This window comes from Hirundo rustica, chromosome 1 (assembly GCF_015227805.2).
Source record: "Hirundo rustica isolate bHirRus1 chromosome 1, bHirRus1.pri.v3, whole genome shotgun sequence".
NCBI classification, from domain to species: Eukaryota; Metazoa; Chordata; class Aves; order Passeriformes; family Hirundinidae; genus Hirundo; species Hirundo rustica.
The window spans coordinates 137,617,952-137,630,640 of NC_053450.1; the positions used below are offsets into that span (position 1 = coordinate 137,617,952).

The window sequence follows — 12,689 nt, forward strand, 5'->3', positions numbered from 1 at the left end:
CGACTTAAAGTGCTCCACAATATATTCCTTTCTTGGTTTGCTAGCTCCAGTTAACACATCTGACCTGACTCATCTCCACCAAAATTATAGTTTGAACAATCACAGAGGAGCATCTTTTTGTTATATTAACAGAAAAACAATTATGTTTTACAATTAAATAATTTCTGACATTTACCAGTAAAGTAACAAAATTCATTCATTTCAGCCCTTGAAGAAACAAAAGAATGGACGATTTTAAAACCAAAGGTCAAAATATATTCAATAAACTTATCTGACCTCGGAATTATCAAAGCACATTGAGATATTATTAAAGATACATGTTTTCCAACTTGTTCTTATGAGAAACTAACTATGGCTTCCAAACCTATTGAACAACTTCATGATATTCCTCTCCCATTTAAATTAATGCACACTTCTTCACTTTTATCTACAAATTGCACTCTTATCAATGGATGACCTCAATAAACAGTTTAGTAGTAATTACTCTGTCAAGTGTTTGAGTAAATTTACATTCTTTCCTTTGCAGATTTCATGATCAAGGAACAGTTAACATAAAAATGGATTTGTGTCTTACTCATGAAAACAGAATAAGACACATCATAATTTGAAATACTGTAATAGTGTCTGCCTTGCAAATTAGTAACCTTTGAGATGCAAGGATTCTCTGTCAAATTTTAAACTAACTGTATTTTCAAAACACAGTCTTGCAAAAACATCTTTGCTGTCCTTTGAAGAATATTAAAGTTCGTTGAAACCAAAAAGCATGCCTTATTCTTCCCTTCATGGTTACACAGAACACTTGAAATTATTTACATTATATGATTAAAGTTTCTCATTAAAAAAAAGACTGGCATAAAACCCACCAAACTTTAGCTTACTAAAAGTTAAGAACAAAATGCACATTGTTGATATGACACATTACGTCTTGTCTCTTTTTTAATGGAAAAAATCCCCCATTCTTTTCACAGTTTTATATTGCTGCTTCCCTTTTCATGCATCACGTTTGAGAGACATTTCAAAAGTAAAGATTATGTTTTCAAGGCTCACTCTCACAAAGCTCATTAAAGCAACTGCCAGGAAGAATAGCACCTGAATGGTACATAACAGATCCATCCGTCATCCTTACTCCCCCTCATCCATCAACAGAAGGACACACCACAGGCCATAACTACATATATGAAAAACTCTCCTGCAACAGAAGTTAAATATGCACGGCTTGGAAATCCTCACGTATTAGCATGGAGGAGATTTTATAAGTGAACAATCTCACTAAATACAATTAAGTATCTGATTAGATACTTAATTAGATGAGAAAGATCAAGCAACCAAAACATCATCACTGAAATTTAACCACAAAAATATAGGTAAAAAGGCACCTATCAGAGTTATAATTACTGTAAAGGATGTAAGCCTGTACTTCAACCCAAATGGTACCACGTACAGGGTCCCACCCAGGGCCAGTACTCGAGGTTAGTCTCAACTGGTAGCATACACCTGTTAGAGCATGACTCCCTTGCTACACGGCTCTCTCCAGCCCGTGACATTGGCAGCAGAGCACCCCTTGCTAGGAGAGGTCTAATGTCACCCTCGTACACTGTGTGGAGCACTTTAGGGAAAGCTAGGAAGTTACATATGTAACTCCATATGCTCCTAAAGCAATCCAAGTACAACTGTGCACACTGAAACAGGCGTTTCAAGTTTTGGCAGCACAGCAGATTTATAACATAACTTGTATTTGAGACACTGACTGGATTTTATTTTAACCTGAAAGAAATGAACATATGCTATTGAACTTTTTTGTTACGGGCAGCCATAGACTGTCTATCTCAACATCAAACGAATATTTTAAGGTAAGTACAGGAGAATATTTATAAAGAAAAATAAAACATGTCCATAGCTTCAAAACTCTGTCTCTTAAAGCATGTTTTAAGTACATAAAGGTGAAATAACAACAATATACAAATAACATATAAGATTACATTTTATTCCAAAATCTTAAGAGCTATCCTTCTAAAAAAGCATATTATAATGGTTTCTAAAAGTTGAAACACTCTGAAATGCAATTAGTGAATTTTAGAAGCATAATACAAAGAACAAAAAGCAACTTCTTTTCTCCGTATATCAAATGCTCTTCTGCAGTATTTGCAAACCAAATATCAAAGCACTCTTCAAAATCCACACAATAAAACCTGAAAGTTGAATGCATCACGAGTATACTAGTATACTATACTATAATAAAACCATTATTCCATTTTCTTAATCAAAATCTAAGAGAATAGCAAAATTGCATGAAGCAGTAGAAGCAAGGATTTTGTAAATATCTAGCTTAGAAATCCAAGATACGAGGAAAAACTAACAGTTTTAAAAACGAGCTGTCATGATTTCTAACAGTGTAAACCACACAACCAAGAAGCACTTTGTTTTCTTATTACAAAATGCTGATCAGGTCCATAACCCTGAATAGAGAGCTGCATAATGGACAACTCTAATCCAGCATTGCCAGTAATGAATGTAGCAGGAGTCAGCACTAGGTACAACACTTTCTGAGAGGAAAAGACCTGTATCCTCAGACTGATATGAAAACACTGCCTAAACACATCATAATCAAATATTTTCACCTTCTATCACACAAATGCAAGCAGAATACTCCATCTGAAAAGATACTGAACTGCTCTAGACTGCACTGCTCTCTCTAGATTAAGTTTTTACAGCACGACAATACCTATTTGACAATATCCACAGCCAGGTTTTCTTTTCATGTGCATTTCTGCAAGACTTGACATTTACAATACTTACGCATTGCAATAAGGTTTCTTTTCATATCCTTTGTAGTTATTCATGTTCAGAGCCATTTTGCAAACTTCACAGTGGAAACATCCTTTATGCCAGTACTGTAAATAAATGTAAAGTAGAATTACTTATGGTACTGATGTTTTGGAAGCAGTGTTAGGGTATGGTAAACATAAAAACACAATTACTGTCAATATTTTGGCCATGCATTATCGGTCTCTAAACTAAATCAAAATAATTACTTTCACATGAAACCAAACGTGCTTCTGAAACACTCTCAGAAATGTAAGTTCTCTGCTAAGGTGAATGCCAAGACCCCTGCATGCTGACCTTGCCACGATAATTTTAAAGATAACTGAAGCAGGAGTTTGACGTTTTCCTTGTTTAAAAAAAAAAAAAAATACTCCTCTTGCTAGGAATGCAATACTACACGAATGCAATCACTAACTAATGTGACGGCTAGCTTTTAGGTACGCCGCACAGACACTAAATTTAGCACAAAATACGGCATTTTCTCCGGTGGCTTCTACCGCCTCGCCTCGCCTTTCCGGGAACGGTAATTTGGCGCATCTCTCTCAGCCTCAGTGTTGTTATTTACTGAGGGACGGCGCTGGGCTGTGACCGGTACCACCGGGGACACCCCCGCGGGACGGGGCTGCCGCCGCCCCGCTGCCCCGGCCACCGTCCCTGCCGGGCCGGACACGGTGCCAGGGGCTGCCGAAGCCGCCCCAGCTCGGAGAGACACCGACAACAGCAGCCGCGAAAAGGCCGCCTACAACTTCATCCCTCGGGGAGCCGGGGGGGCCGCGGGGACCCGTCGCCAGCCCCGGGCGCCGTCATTCCCGGGCGGGCACCGCGGGGCGCCCCGGCCGCTGCGGGCCCCGCTCGCCCCGCGCCAGCGCGGTGACACGGCGGCTGCCCCCGCCGGCGGCGACGGCGCGGATGCCGGCGCAGCGGCGGCCCTTAAAGCGCTGCCTTTGCCACCTGCCGGCTCGGCCCTGCCCTGCGCTGCCCTGCCCACCCCGCCGGAGCCGCGGGGAGCGGGACGGGCACGCACGGGAGGCGCCTTCCCCGCCCGCCCGCGCCGCAGCACCTTGTCCAGGCAGTTGACTTTCTCGGTGGGATAGACCACTTTCCCACAGCGGGCGCACTGGGGGTTCATCTTGCGGCTCCTCTGGGGCGGCGGCTCCGGCGGGCGGCGGCGGCCGAGGTTGCGGTGCGGCGGGCTGCGCTGGACGGGGCTGCGGGAGGCCGATCTATCATCCCCTGCCCTGGCGCGGACGCCGGGGGTCCTCAGCGGCTGCGGGAGGGCGAGGAGGTCATCGGCGGCGGCTGTGGAGGAAGCGGCGCTCCGGTTGACTGCGGCTCGGCAGCATGTGCGAGTGGGCGGGCGGGGAGCCGGTGCTGCCGCCCCCGCCGCTCGCCGCCCGCCCCCGCCGCCTCCCCCGTGTGCCTGCGCGCTCGGCTCGCCGCGCCGCGGGCCGGGTGACTCACGCCGAGCCCCGCGCTGCAGCCGCACGCCAAGCCAAGCCCACCGGCGCGGCCCGCAGCGAGGGGAGGGCAGAAGGGGAGGGCGAGCCCCGCGCCGCAGCCGCCCCGAGCGGGGCGAGATGGCTGCGGGGGGGTGCCCGCTGCGCCTCCGGGCGCACCTGCCCGGGGCTCGCCGGGGCGGGGCCCGCCCTGGCGAGAGGGAGGGAGATGGAGACGGAGAGAGAGATGGAGATGGAGAGCGCGGGGCAACGACGGCGCTGCCGGGGCAGAGGGGAGCTCGGGAGACCCCGAAGCGAGGCCCGAGGCCTGGCCGGCCCCCCCTGGGCACCTGCCGGCCGCGGCCGCGGCCTCCCCGCCGCTGCACACGCAGCCCCCGCAGCCACCGGCGGGTGTGGAACGTCTGTGCGTTCCCCCAGCACTGTGTCCCGATGAGTTTTCGGGCGCGGCGTTGCAGCCTTTCCGGGGCTGAGGCTCGCCGGGTCTCGCCAGCGGTTCCGCGGGGCGGCCGAATCGCAGCCGGAATGGCAAATGACGCTCCTCGGAGCAGGCTTTGGGCAGTCATTTCTGACTTGCTCTGCAGCGCTGTGGAGCGGTACGGCAAGAACTCATTCGATTTTTCTTCGCTGGCGACTTCCTTAACTATCTGGAATATAAGCCACGCTGAGGAAAGCTCTTAAGGCAAAGCAACGCGGCCTTTTCTGAGGGTTTATTCAGTAGCGCAACACTCTGTGTGGCTCACAGCAAGGACAAATTCTGCACATAGTTGGGTGTTATTAAGTAATCAGAATGCAGTCAGCTAAACTGGAATAGTTGGCTATAATTCTGCCTTAGCAACCCAACTTTTATTCAGTGGCTGTTTAAAGGCACAGGGAGAAACAGTAATTTCCTTGAAATTAATAATATATGTGATTAAATGAGAAACACCTAATCAGGCTTTAAATATTACATGATGGAAGTTGTAAAGCTGCCTCTGCCTCATCTAGCCTGAAACATCTGGCACCCAATGAAACTCAGTGTTGGGATGCTGGCTGTGCTGCAAGCCACAGGGAAGCAGATTTGCAGGTAGTCCTGTAAATGTTTGTTTTCTCCTGTGGCTGTCCCGTGCAGTAGCAAATAGACAAAGTGCTGACCAGCCCCATTTCTGTTCCTGTGATCTTCCTGCTGGTCCTTTTTGAAGCCTGTGCTAGCAATATGCAGGTCTCATAAATCCTGAGGTTTTTTTTTATTATTGTTGTTAACAAAACTACCTTTGATATGGAATTTAAGATTTGTCTTCTCACTGTTCCTCATTGACAATAGCATGATAATTTTTCACAAATACCTCAAGGCCAAATTGGCCTCAGTCTAAGATTTCCCAGACAGAAATAGGTGCACAGGCACCCTGCAGTGCTGATGCAGTGATTCTCATCCTCTGCTACCTCTGTGCTATACAGATTACCTTACACTCTCTCTTGGGCAGTCTGACTGGCTGTGAACAATGGCTTTTATTCAAGGAACTCTGAATGCTAGGCATCTGAGTATGCTGATAAAGGAAACTTGAATACATGGTAACTCAGTGTTTTCTGTGGGAACTGTTGTTTGGGATCTGTCTAAAATCCCATCTGAGTTGAATTAGGCCCAACACAGGCAGCAGTCCCCATTCTACACAGTATGGAGGAGCAGCAAGGCTCTACGGGGGACTGGGATGGAGACTCATTAAAATTAATCTCAAATAGAAGGCAGAGAATGTTACTTATACAGGAAAAACATCTTTCTTAAATGGTTTAATTCTTTCCTAACTTAGATTCTACTGATGGCTTGTATGTGAAAAAATTCTGTAGCCCATTGGAAATAATTAGAGGAATGCAGCTTACCCAATCAGCAAGTATGAAGTCTTTGAGACAGGGACTTCATTCCTGTAAGTTCCAGATTATTAAAATACCAAGTCGAGCCTTCTCATGCAGACAAAAATCATTTGGATATTACTCTCAATATTACAATGAAATTCCTCAGCTTACTTTTGACCGAAAAACTTCTATTAAACAAAATACCAACACTAAAAATGGAATAGTAACATCAACAGGAATACCTGCTGTTGGATCTGAATTTAGTATTTCAGCAGTATGAAACCATTCCAATATTTCTCATTGTTTCAGGATCCTTTTATTCACTTTTATTAGTTTTCTTCAGAAAGGGGAGAAGTTAGTGTCTGAATCCCAGTCTTCGTTTCCACAGTACAGATCTCTTTCCTCATCGTCGCAACATTTTTCTGTGGCTACTATAATGAAAAATGGGTTCTTTTGCTCTATACAAACCAGTAGGAAAGAAAAATCTGCTTCACCCATAATAGTGAGAAAGCCATGAAATGTTACTCATCAGTAGACTTTCCTTTTTCTGGGTAGGTAATGGTGCAATGGTAAAGTCCAGCAAAGCAAAATACAACAACCCTGCTACGTCACTGACTAAACCAAAGACTGTGAAGCACAGAGGGGCAAAGACCTTGCACTCTAAAGAACTGCTGCTGCCAGCATGGAACCTCTAGACAGGTTCCAGCATTGATTCCAAGATGGTACGTCTTGCCAAGCTGTAAGTGGCATCCCAAGATTTCAGGCTATTATATTTTTCTCATCTGGTGTATTTCAGGGCTGTTATCTAGCCTAGATAATTGAAAAGTGTGTGTTTAGCTGAGCAGTACAAATTACATAGATTGCACATAGATGCTTTTACAGCATGCCTACAGTGGCAAAGTGCAAAAGACCTTCTGGGACAGCTGTGTTACAGCATTAGAAATATTATGACTATGTAAAATGGTGATTATGAAAGTTTCTCTTTCTATGGCAATACCCTCATCAATTGCATTTCGTATTTCTTTGTCTGAGAGGAAGGTTTTCAGTGATATGTTTTGGTTGGTTGGTTGATAAACATACCAATGTGTGCTGCAGAAAAACACCTAAATAATTATAGTGAGAGGTATTTCCACATGTCGATACTGAATTTTACCTGAGACGAAAGCTTTCAAAGACCTGTTAAACCAGAAAGTTACCCTGCGTTATTGGAAGTGACTTGAAAACATCTTGAAAGAGACAACCCATAGAGGCTTGTAGGTATCTCAGATTTATATCTAGTTCTTCTAAAAACTTCTTGGAACTTCCTCAGCTTTCTTTCCCACAGAATAGTTTCCTTATAATCTCCCACAGCTGGAGTTTAGATTTGTTGAAGACATCAAGTGAATTTGAAAATGCATGAAAACAAAGCCTTCTGTCCTGCAAGTCACCCTGCATTTCATAAGCCATACATAAAAGCTCAGAGAAAGAGAAGCTTAAAAGTGAAGGCATGAAGACATGGCCTTTTCACCCAAATTTCTACAAATTGAGTCCTCTCATGAAGTTATGATTGTATAAAACCCTATTGGACAGAATAGGAGTTCATGTAAACTTAGTAATGAAGTGATATCTTCTTCCCATAGCAAAGAATGAGGCTTTGTTTTCATTCAGAAATATATATTTTTAATTTAGATTTTGTGGGAAAAATCTGTAGGTAATATGCCCCAATTAATGTCTGATGCACCCCTTACAGTGTCATTATTCATTCATTTTTCTGAAATAAATATGCCAATACATACTTAGACCCTGATGGACTGTTTTTAAAATACTGTTTGGTGTATTTCACTGATTTTTCACACCTGGTCTGTTCTTTAAACAGGTATAAAAGGTGGGATAGCTGGGAAATTAAGATAATGTACTAAAAATAGTATCTGATTGTTGTAAAAAGTTCGTAACTATTGGGTACTAGTTCTAGCAGATCATAGGCATTGTGTCATGTTTAAGTGGAAGGATGCCCTCACAGTTAAGGCACTGCATGGAGAATTTCAGATAAATAATACTGATAGAGGTTTTGTGAAATTCTATGGCTGTCCCAAATTATTTTGGAAGGGAAAACTTTAAACCAAGATGTTGGTTGGCAGAGGAATTAGCAGTCAAATTTTTTTCACTTACTCTTCCGGCTTGGGTTTAGCCACTTAGAAAAAGAAACTGCATGGTTACATTTCAAATAGAAACAATGTAACTTTAATGTGACTTTGTTTAGAGCTACCCAGGGTGCTGTTAGAGAAACGTACTTTTACATTTTCTACTGTGAAAGGGTAATTTATACTTTCATATGCAAGGGTTGGTGGAAGCATGTTTTCAACTTCAGCTATAGAAAAGCTTCCTACCAAAACCAAAACAAACCCAACAATGCTTAGACTTTATTATTTTCTGCAATATGATCCAAATTCCACTCTGTGGCGGAATCTCAATGTGCATTTTCAGAATTACTCAATCCTTAGCTGCTCAGATTAATCTAATAGGGCAATTAAATACTAGAACAAAAATGGTTATTCAATCAGCAGCAGTGTTTTCTGTTCTCAGGATCTCCTTTCTTCGCTCAAAAATCATGCAAACTGAATACTGCATCCCACAGTACCTGTATGCTTAACAAATATATAAAAATGTGATAATGACGAGTCAGTGTGACTTATAGGATCATAGAATATGTTGAGTCGGAAGGGACCTGTCAGGATCATCAAATTCAACTCCTGGCCCTGTGCAGGACACCCCAAGGATGCCACCATGTGCCTGAGAGCATTGGCCAACCATTTCAACTCAGATAGTTGTGACCACATGTTGTGACCACTTCCCTGGAAAGCCTGTTTCAGTGCTCAGCCACCCTCTGGATGGACTACAGAATTGCCTAGAGGGAGGGGATCTTATTCTCTTAGTATTAATGTTACAGTGGAAATTCCTATAATTTATGCACGGGGGTAATATTTTGCCTAATAAGTTGGATGTTTCAGGATTCCTGAATTATAATTAATTTCACTTCATGTTATGAAAGAAACTTAGTGAAAATGGTTACTTGAATCATGCTGGGCAGAAAGTTGCTACCTAGCTCATTTGGTTTTGTTTGAACTTACAATAGCTGATTTATGGGCAAAAAGTAGATTGAAGACTTCATTAAGGTGCAAGACTTCTTACCTTTGGTCATATGTATGTGTTTTTGAAAAAAGCATCTGGCATTAGTGAAGCATACAGACTCTATAATTCAGGTGCACAAGGCAGGTGGAGTTCTGTGGATAACAATACACAGCGTGTTTTGCGAATTCGGCAGTGCATGCATGAGTGTTAGCTGCCTTGGCAGGCATGCCCAGAGAGGGAGACACGTGAACACCCAGAGAAAGCTGTAACCGTACATCCAATACTTTGTAAATTGTGTCTTCGGTGACTTGGAAATGCAGAAAAAGTCAGCCTGACTTAGGGTTCAGTAATGTATTCTAACATCAGAGGCTGGGGTGCTGCACGCCCTTCACATTAAACTTGCATGTCCGAGAGTGCTCCTCGCTGCCAGGGCTGTGCTGGTCCCAGTGCCTCAGCTCAGCCATTCAGTCCATCATTACAGCTACACAGCAAGGTGAGGAACTAGCAGGACCCAAAGCACTGCTGGCATAGAAAGGAGGCTGAAATCTGGAAGCCTCCAAACCAAATTTCCGCATTCAGTGACAGAGCTTAGAATAAATACACATTATTAGTACCTTTTTTGGTTTCTATAATTCCTTCCTCTTTGTTACAGTCACTGTATTTTTCAACACAGCTCAGAGGATGTTCTAGACACATAAATTAATATTTTTTGTTTATGTATATTGCATTGAATGTGTTAGGAATTTTTTTATCAGTTCTGTTGTTACACCCCTTCCTAGTCAGGAAAACATAATGCTACCATGTTTTGCAGGAATAAAAACAAATTAATAGAAAATAAGAATTAGGAGGGATTTAAAGTCTACATATTTTGCTTGATAAGTTAACTATTTGTCATCAAGTAATTTATACAGGAATGAAAAACTGTCATCAGAGCTCTTGGAGAAGCTGAAGAAGATTGTCTTCTGTCAGCCCTATATCCTGTGTCAAGAATTAAAACTAGTTGCTTTATCTCAATTCAAAGAGATTTTCAAAAATTTTACCGCTACAGACAACAAATCCAAAACAGGCAAAAGACTCTATGCTGAACTGTTGGCTAAGGAAGGACAGAATGTTAATTATTCATTCTGTTTTAATAGCTATTCCTACTACTAAAGCTACTTGGTTTTGCTCATGAAGAGTAAACAGAACGAAAAGGTTATTAATTGTGGATGTTGTTCATTGATCTATGTTTAGCCTGAGAACAAAATAGGAAGTTAGAGTTAGGGTCCTAAACTGAATTTTAAAATCTAACTAGAGGGTTCTGGTAGCTTTGAATAAAAGAAAACAATGCCATTATTCATATTCTTGTCTATGCAGCCATTTTCCCATTATTTCCAAAAATAGTAGTTGAATAGCTTCCTGCCTAAATAAACAGTTCACATAGATAGAACTTGGGCTATAAAGCTTTTTCAAATAAGGTTTCCTTTTTTTGAAGCTCAACAACATAGTGAAATACAGGAAGGGTTGGGCTGTGATTGGACTGGATTCTTTAAGTTAATGTTTTAAAAGGTTACGTGACCAGTTCAGAGTAACTAAATACACTTACTCTGTAGATGGCCTGGAAGTATCGCAGGGAACACGCTCCCTCCATTGCCAGAAGAAATAGCCTCTTGTAATAAAGATACATAATCATTAACAAGCTTAACTCTGGGCTTCAGAGGAATCTGAGTTTCTAACCCTTCTAGAAAGATTTTAAAATTCTGCCTTCACAGTGCGGACCTGACAAATCTCACACATCAAGAGGGAGTCTCACACATTTAGCTCCCAAACTCCCTCCCCTGCAGCTCGACCTGTTTTACACTCATTTGCAGCACTGTGCCACAGCTGCTCTCCCATTCTGTAACCCCACGTGCAGGCTCAGCTGGATGGCCCAAGCTGCAGTCTGCCAAACAGTTCCAGCTACTGGGCGGTATCAGAAAAAGGTCAGAAAGAGGAGCAGGATGCACAATGCAGCATGGCTGTATTGCTGGAAAGAACAATGGATTCCAGGGGAATTCCTGGAAATACCAGCAAAATCCCTTTCCAGAAAGTAAGAAGTAAAATCTACTCATAGCTCAATGTATGCATTTTCTCCAATTTATGTTATTTTTTAAGTTTTCTGCTTTGAACATAGAACACTATGAGTTTTAAGGCTATTAAATAATATATTACAAACTTTTAAAAATTTAATCTATAAATAAACAAATAAAAAAAAATACAGATCAGACACGCTACGGGTTTAGGTCAGCAAGACAATAAGTGGTGATATTCCTCTCCCAGCAATAACTTGGCTTCTGCAGCGCCATTCCTGGTGCTGGGCTTGCAGAATATGCTAATGGAGTAAGGGAAAGGATTGAGGAAAATTCGCCTTCCTGAACATACCTGGAGATAAACTGCTAAAAGCACAACAATAGTACATTTAGCAAAACCCATCTCATTCTGAGCTCAGCTCAGACACTTTAAAGATGTGAGTGAGTTCTTCCTTATACCTGAATTTTTAAAAACAGATTTTCAAATGATGGAAAGATTGGGAACAAACGGCCCCGAGAGAGACACAGCTTTTACCCTCACCACTGTATGGCTCTCTGAGACCCGAAGGGCACTGTTTGTGGCTTGGTGCACTGCTGCTTTCATTGAAAAGCCATGAATAATAACTTGGAAGCAAAGTGTCCTCTCTCCAAGATCTTTTGGACTGTATTTTCATAGGCTTCTTTACTGGGCACAGAACAAGTTCTTCTTTTGACCATCTTCCTAAACACAGGTCATATGAAGGTATATAAGCCTTAAATAGGGACACTATCTATTTCTGCTGTTTATTTTAAATTAAGTAAAAGTGCAATAGAAAATTCATAATCCGTGTAAGTTTTTCAAATATCTTGACTGTTTTAACTGAAATGCTTGTGCTATGAATAGAAATTTTTGTACATATAGGAGCTTTATTAAATGTTTCATATTTTTAGTCTGAACCTATTCTTTTTATTTCTCTTCTCTTTGCATGAGACATCATGGGAAATAGCAGACCCAATGTAACTGTAATGGAAAAGATGCATGTGCCTTTCTTTGCATCCTATGTCTGTACTTGTTCATGAATAAAAAGTTAGAAGACAAGAAACAAAACTAACTGTTCAGCCAAAAAATTTATCTGAGTAGTCTAGACCTTAAGGAAGAATCTCAATAATGTTGCATTTTGGAGGAGAGCTTTTTTAGATATGATACAAAGGCACACACAAAACAAATTCGAACTTTGAAAAGGGACTACTTCACTTCTTTTCCTTCTACCTTTAAAATTGCAGCTAGCACATTAACTTTAGACTCAAAAAGTAAATGGAGAGCAGTATTTGACATAAATTAAATATTCTAACATGTAATTGAGTATTTTCAGTGTGAAGTTCTCATTTTTCCCTGACAGCTTTCCATGAATTATCTTAAATGTTATCTTAGGAAATGCAATTATTA

General features: G+C 41.9%; 1 protein-coding gene across 2 annotated transcripts in view; it reads right to left on the reverse strand.

Moving 5' to 3' along the window:
• The window catches only part of NEBL (nebulette), a 252,668-nt gene extending 248,530 nt beyond the window's left edge, over positions 1 to 4,138 (reverse strand). For both annotated transcript variants that reach the window (XM_040076124.2, XM_040076114.2), the window contains exons 1-2: positions 3,884 to 4,138; positions 2,797 to 2,891 (exon numbers count right to left, since the gene is read on the reverse strand). In XM_040076124.2, coding sequence (XP_039932058.1) covers positions 2,797 to 2,891; positions 3,884 to 3,952 — 164 coding nt within the window. In that variant the 5' untranslated portion in view covers positions 3,953 to 4,138. The remainder of the gene's footprint in view (positions 1 to 2,796; positions 2,892 to 3,883) is intronic.
• Between the last annotated feature and the right edge of the window lie 8,551 nt (positions 4,139 to 12,689).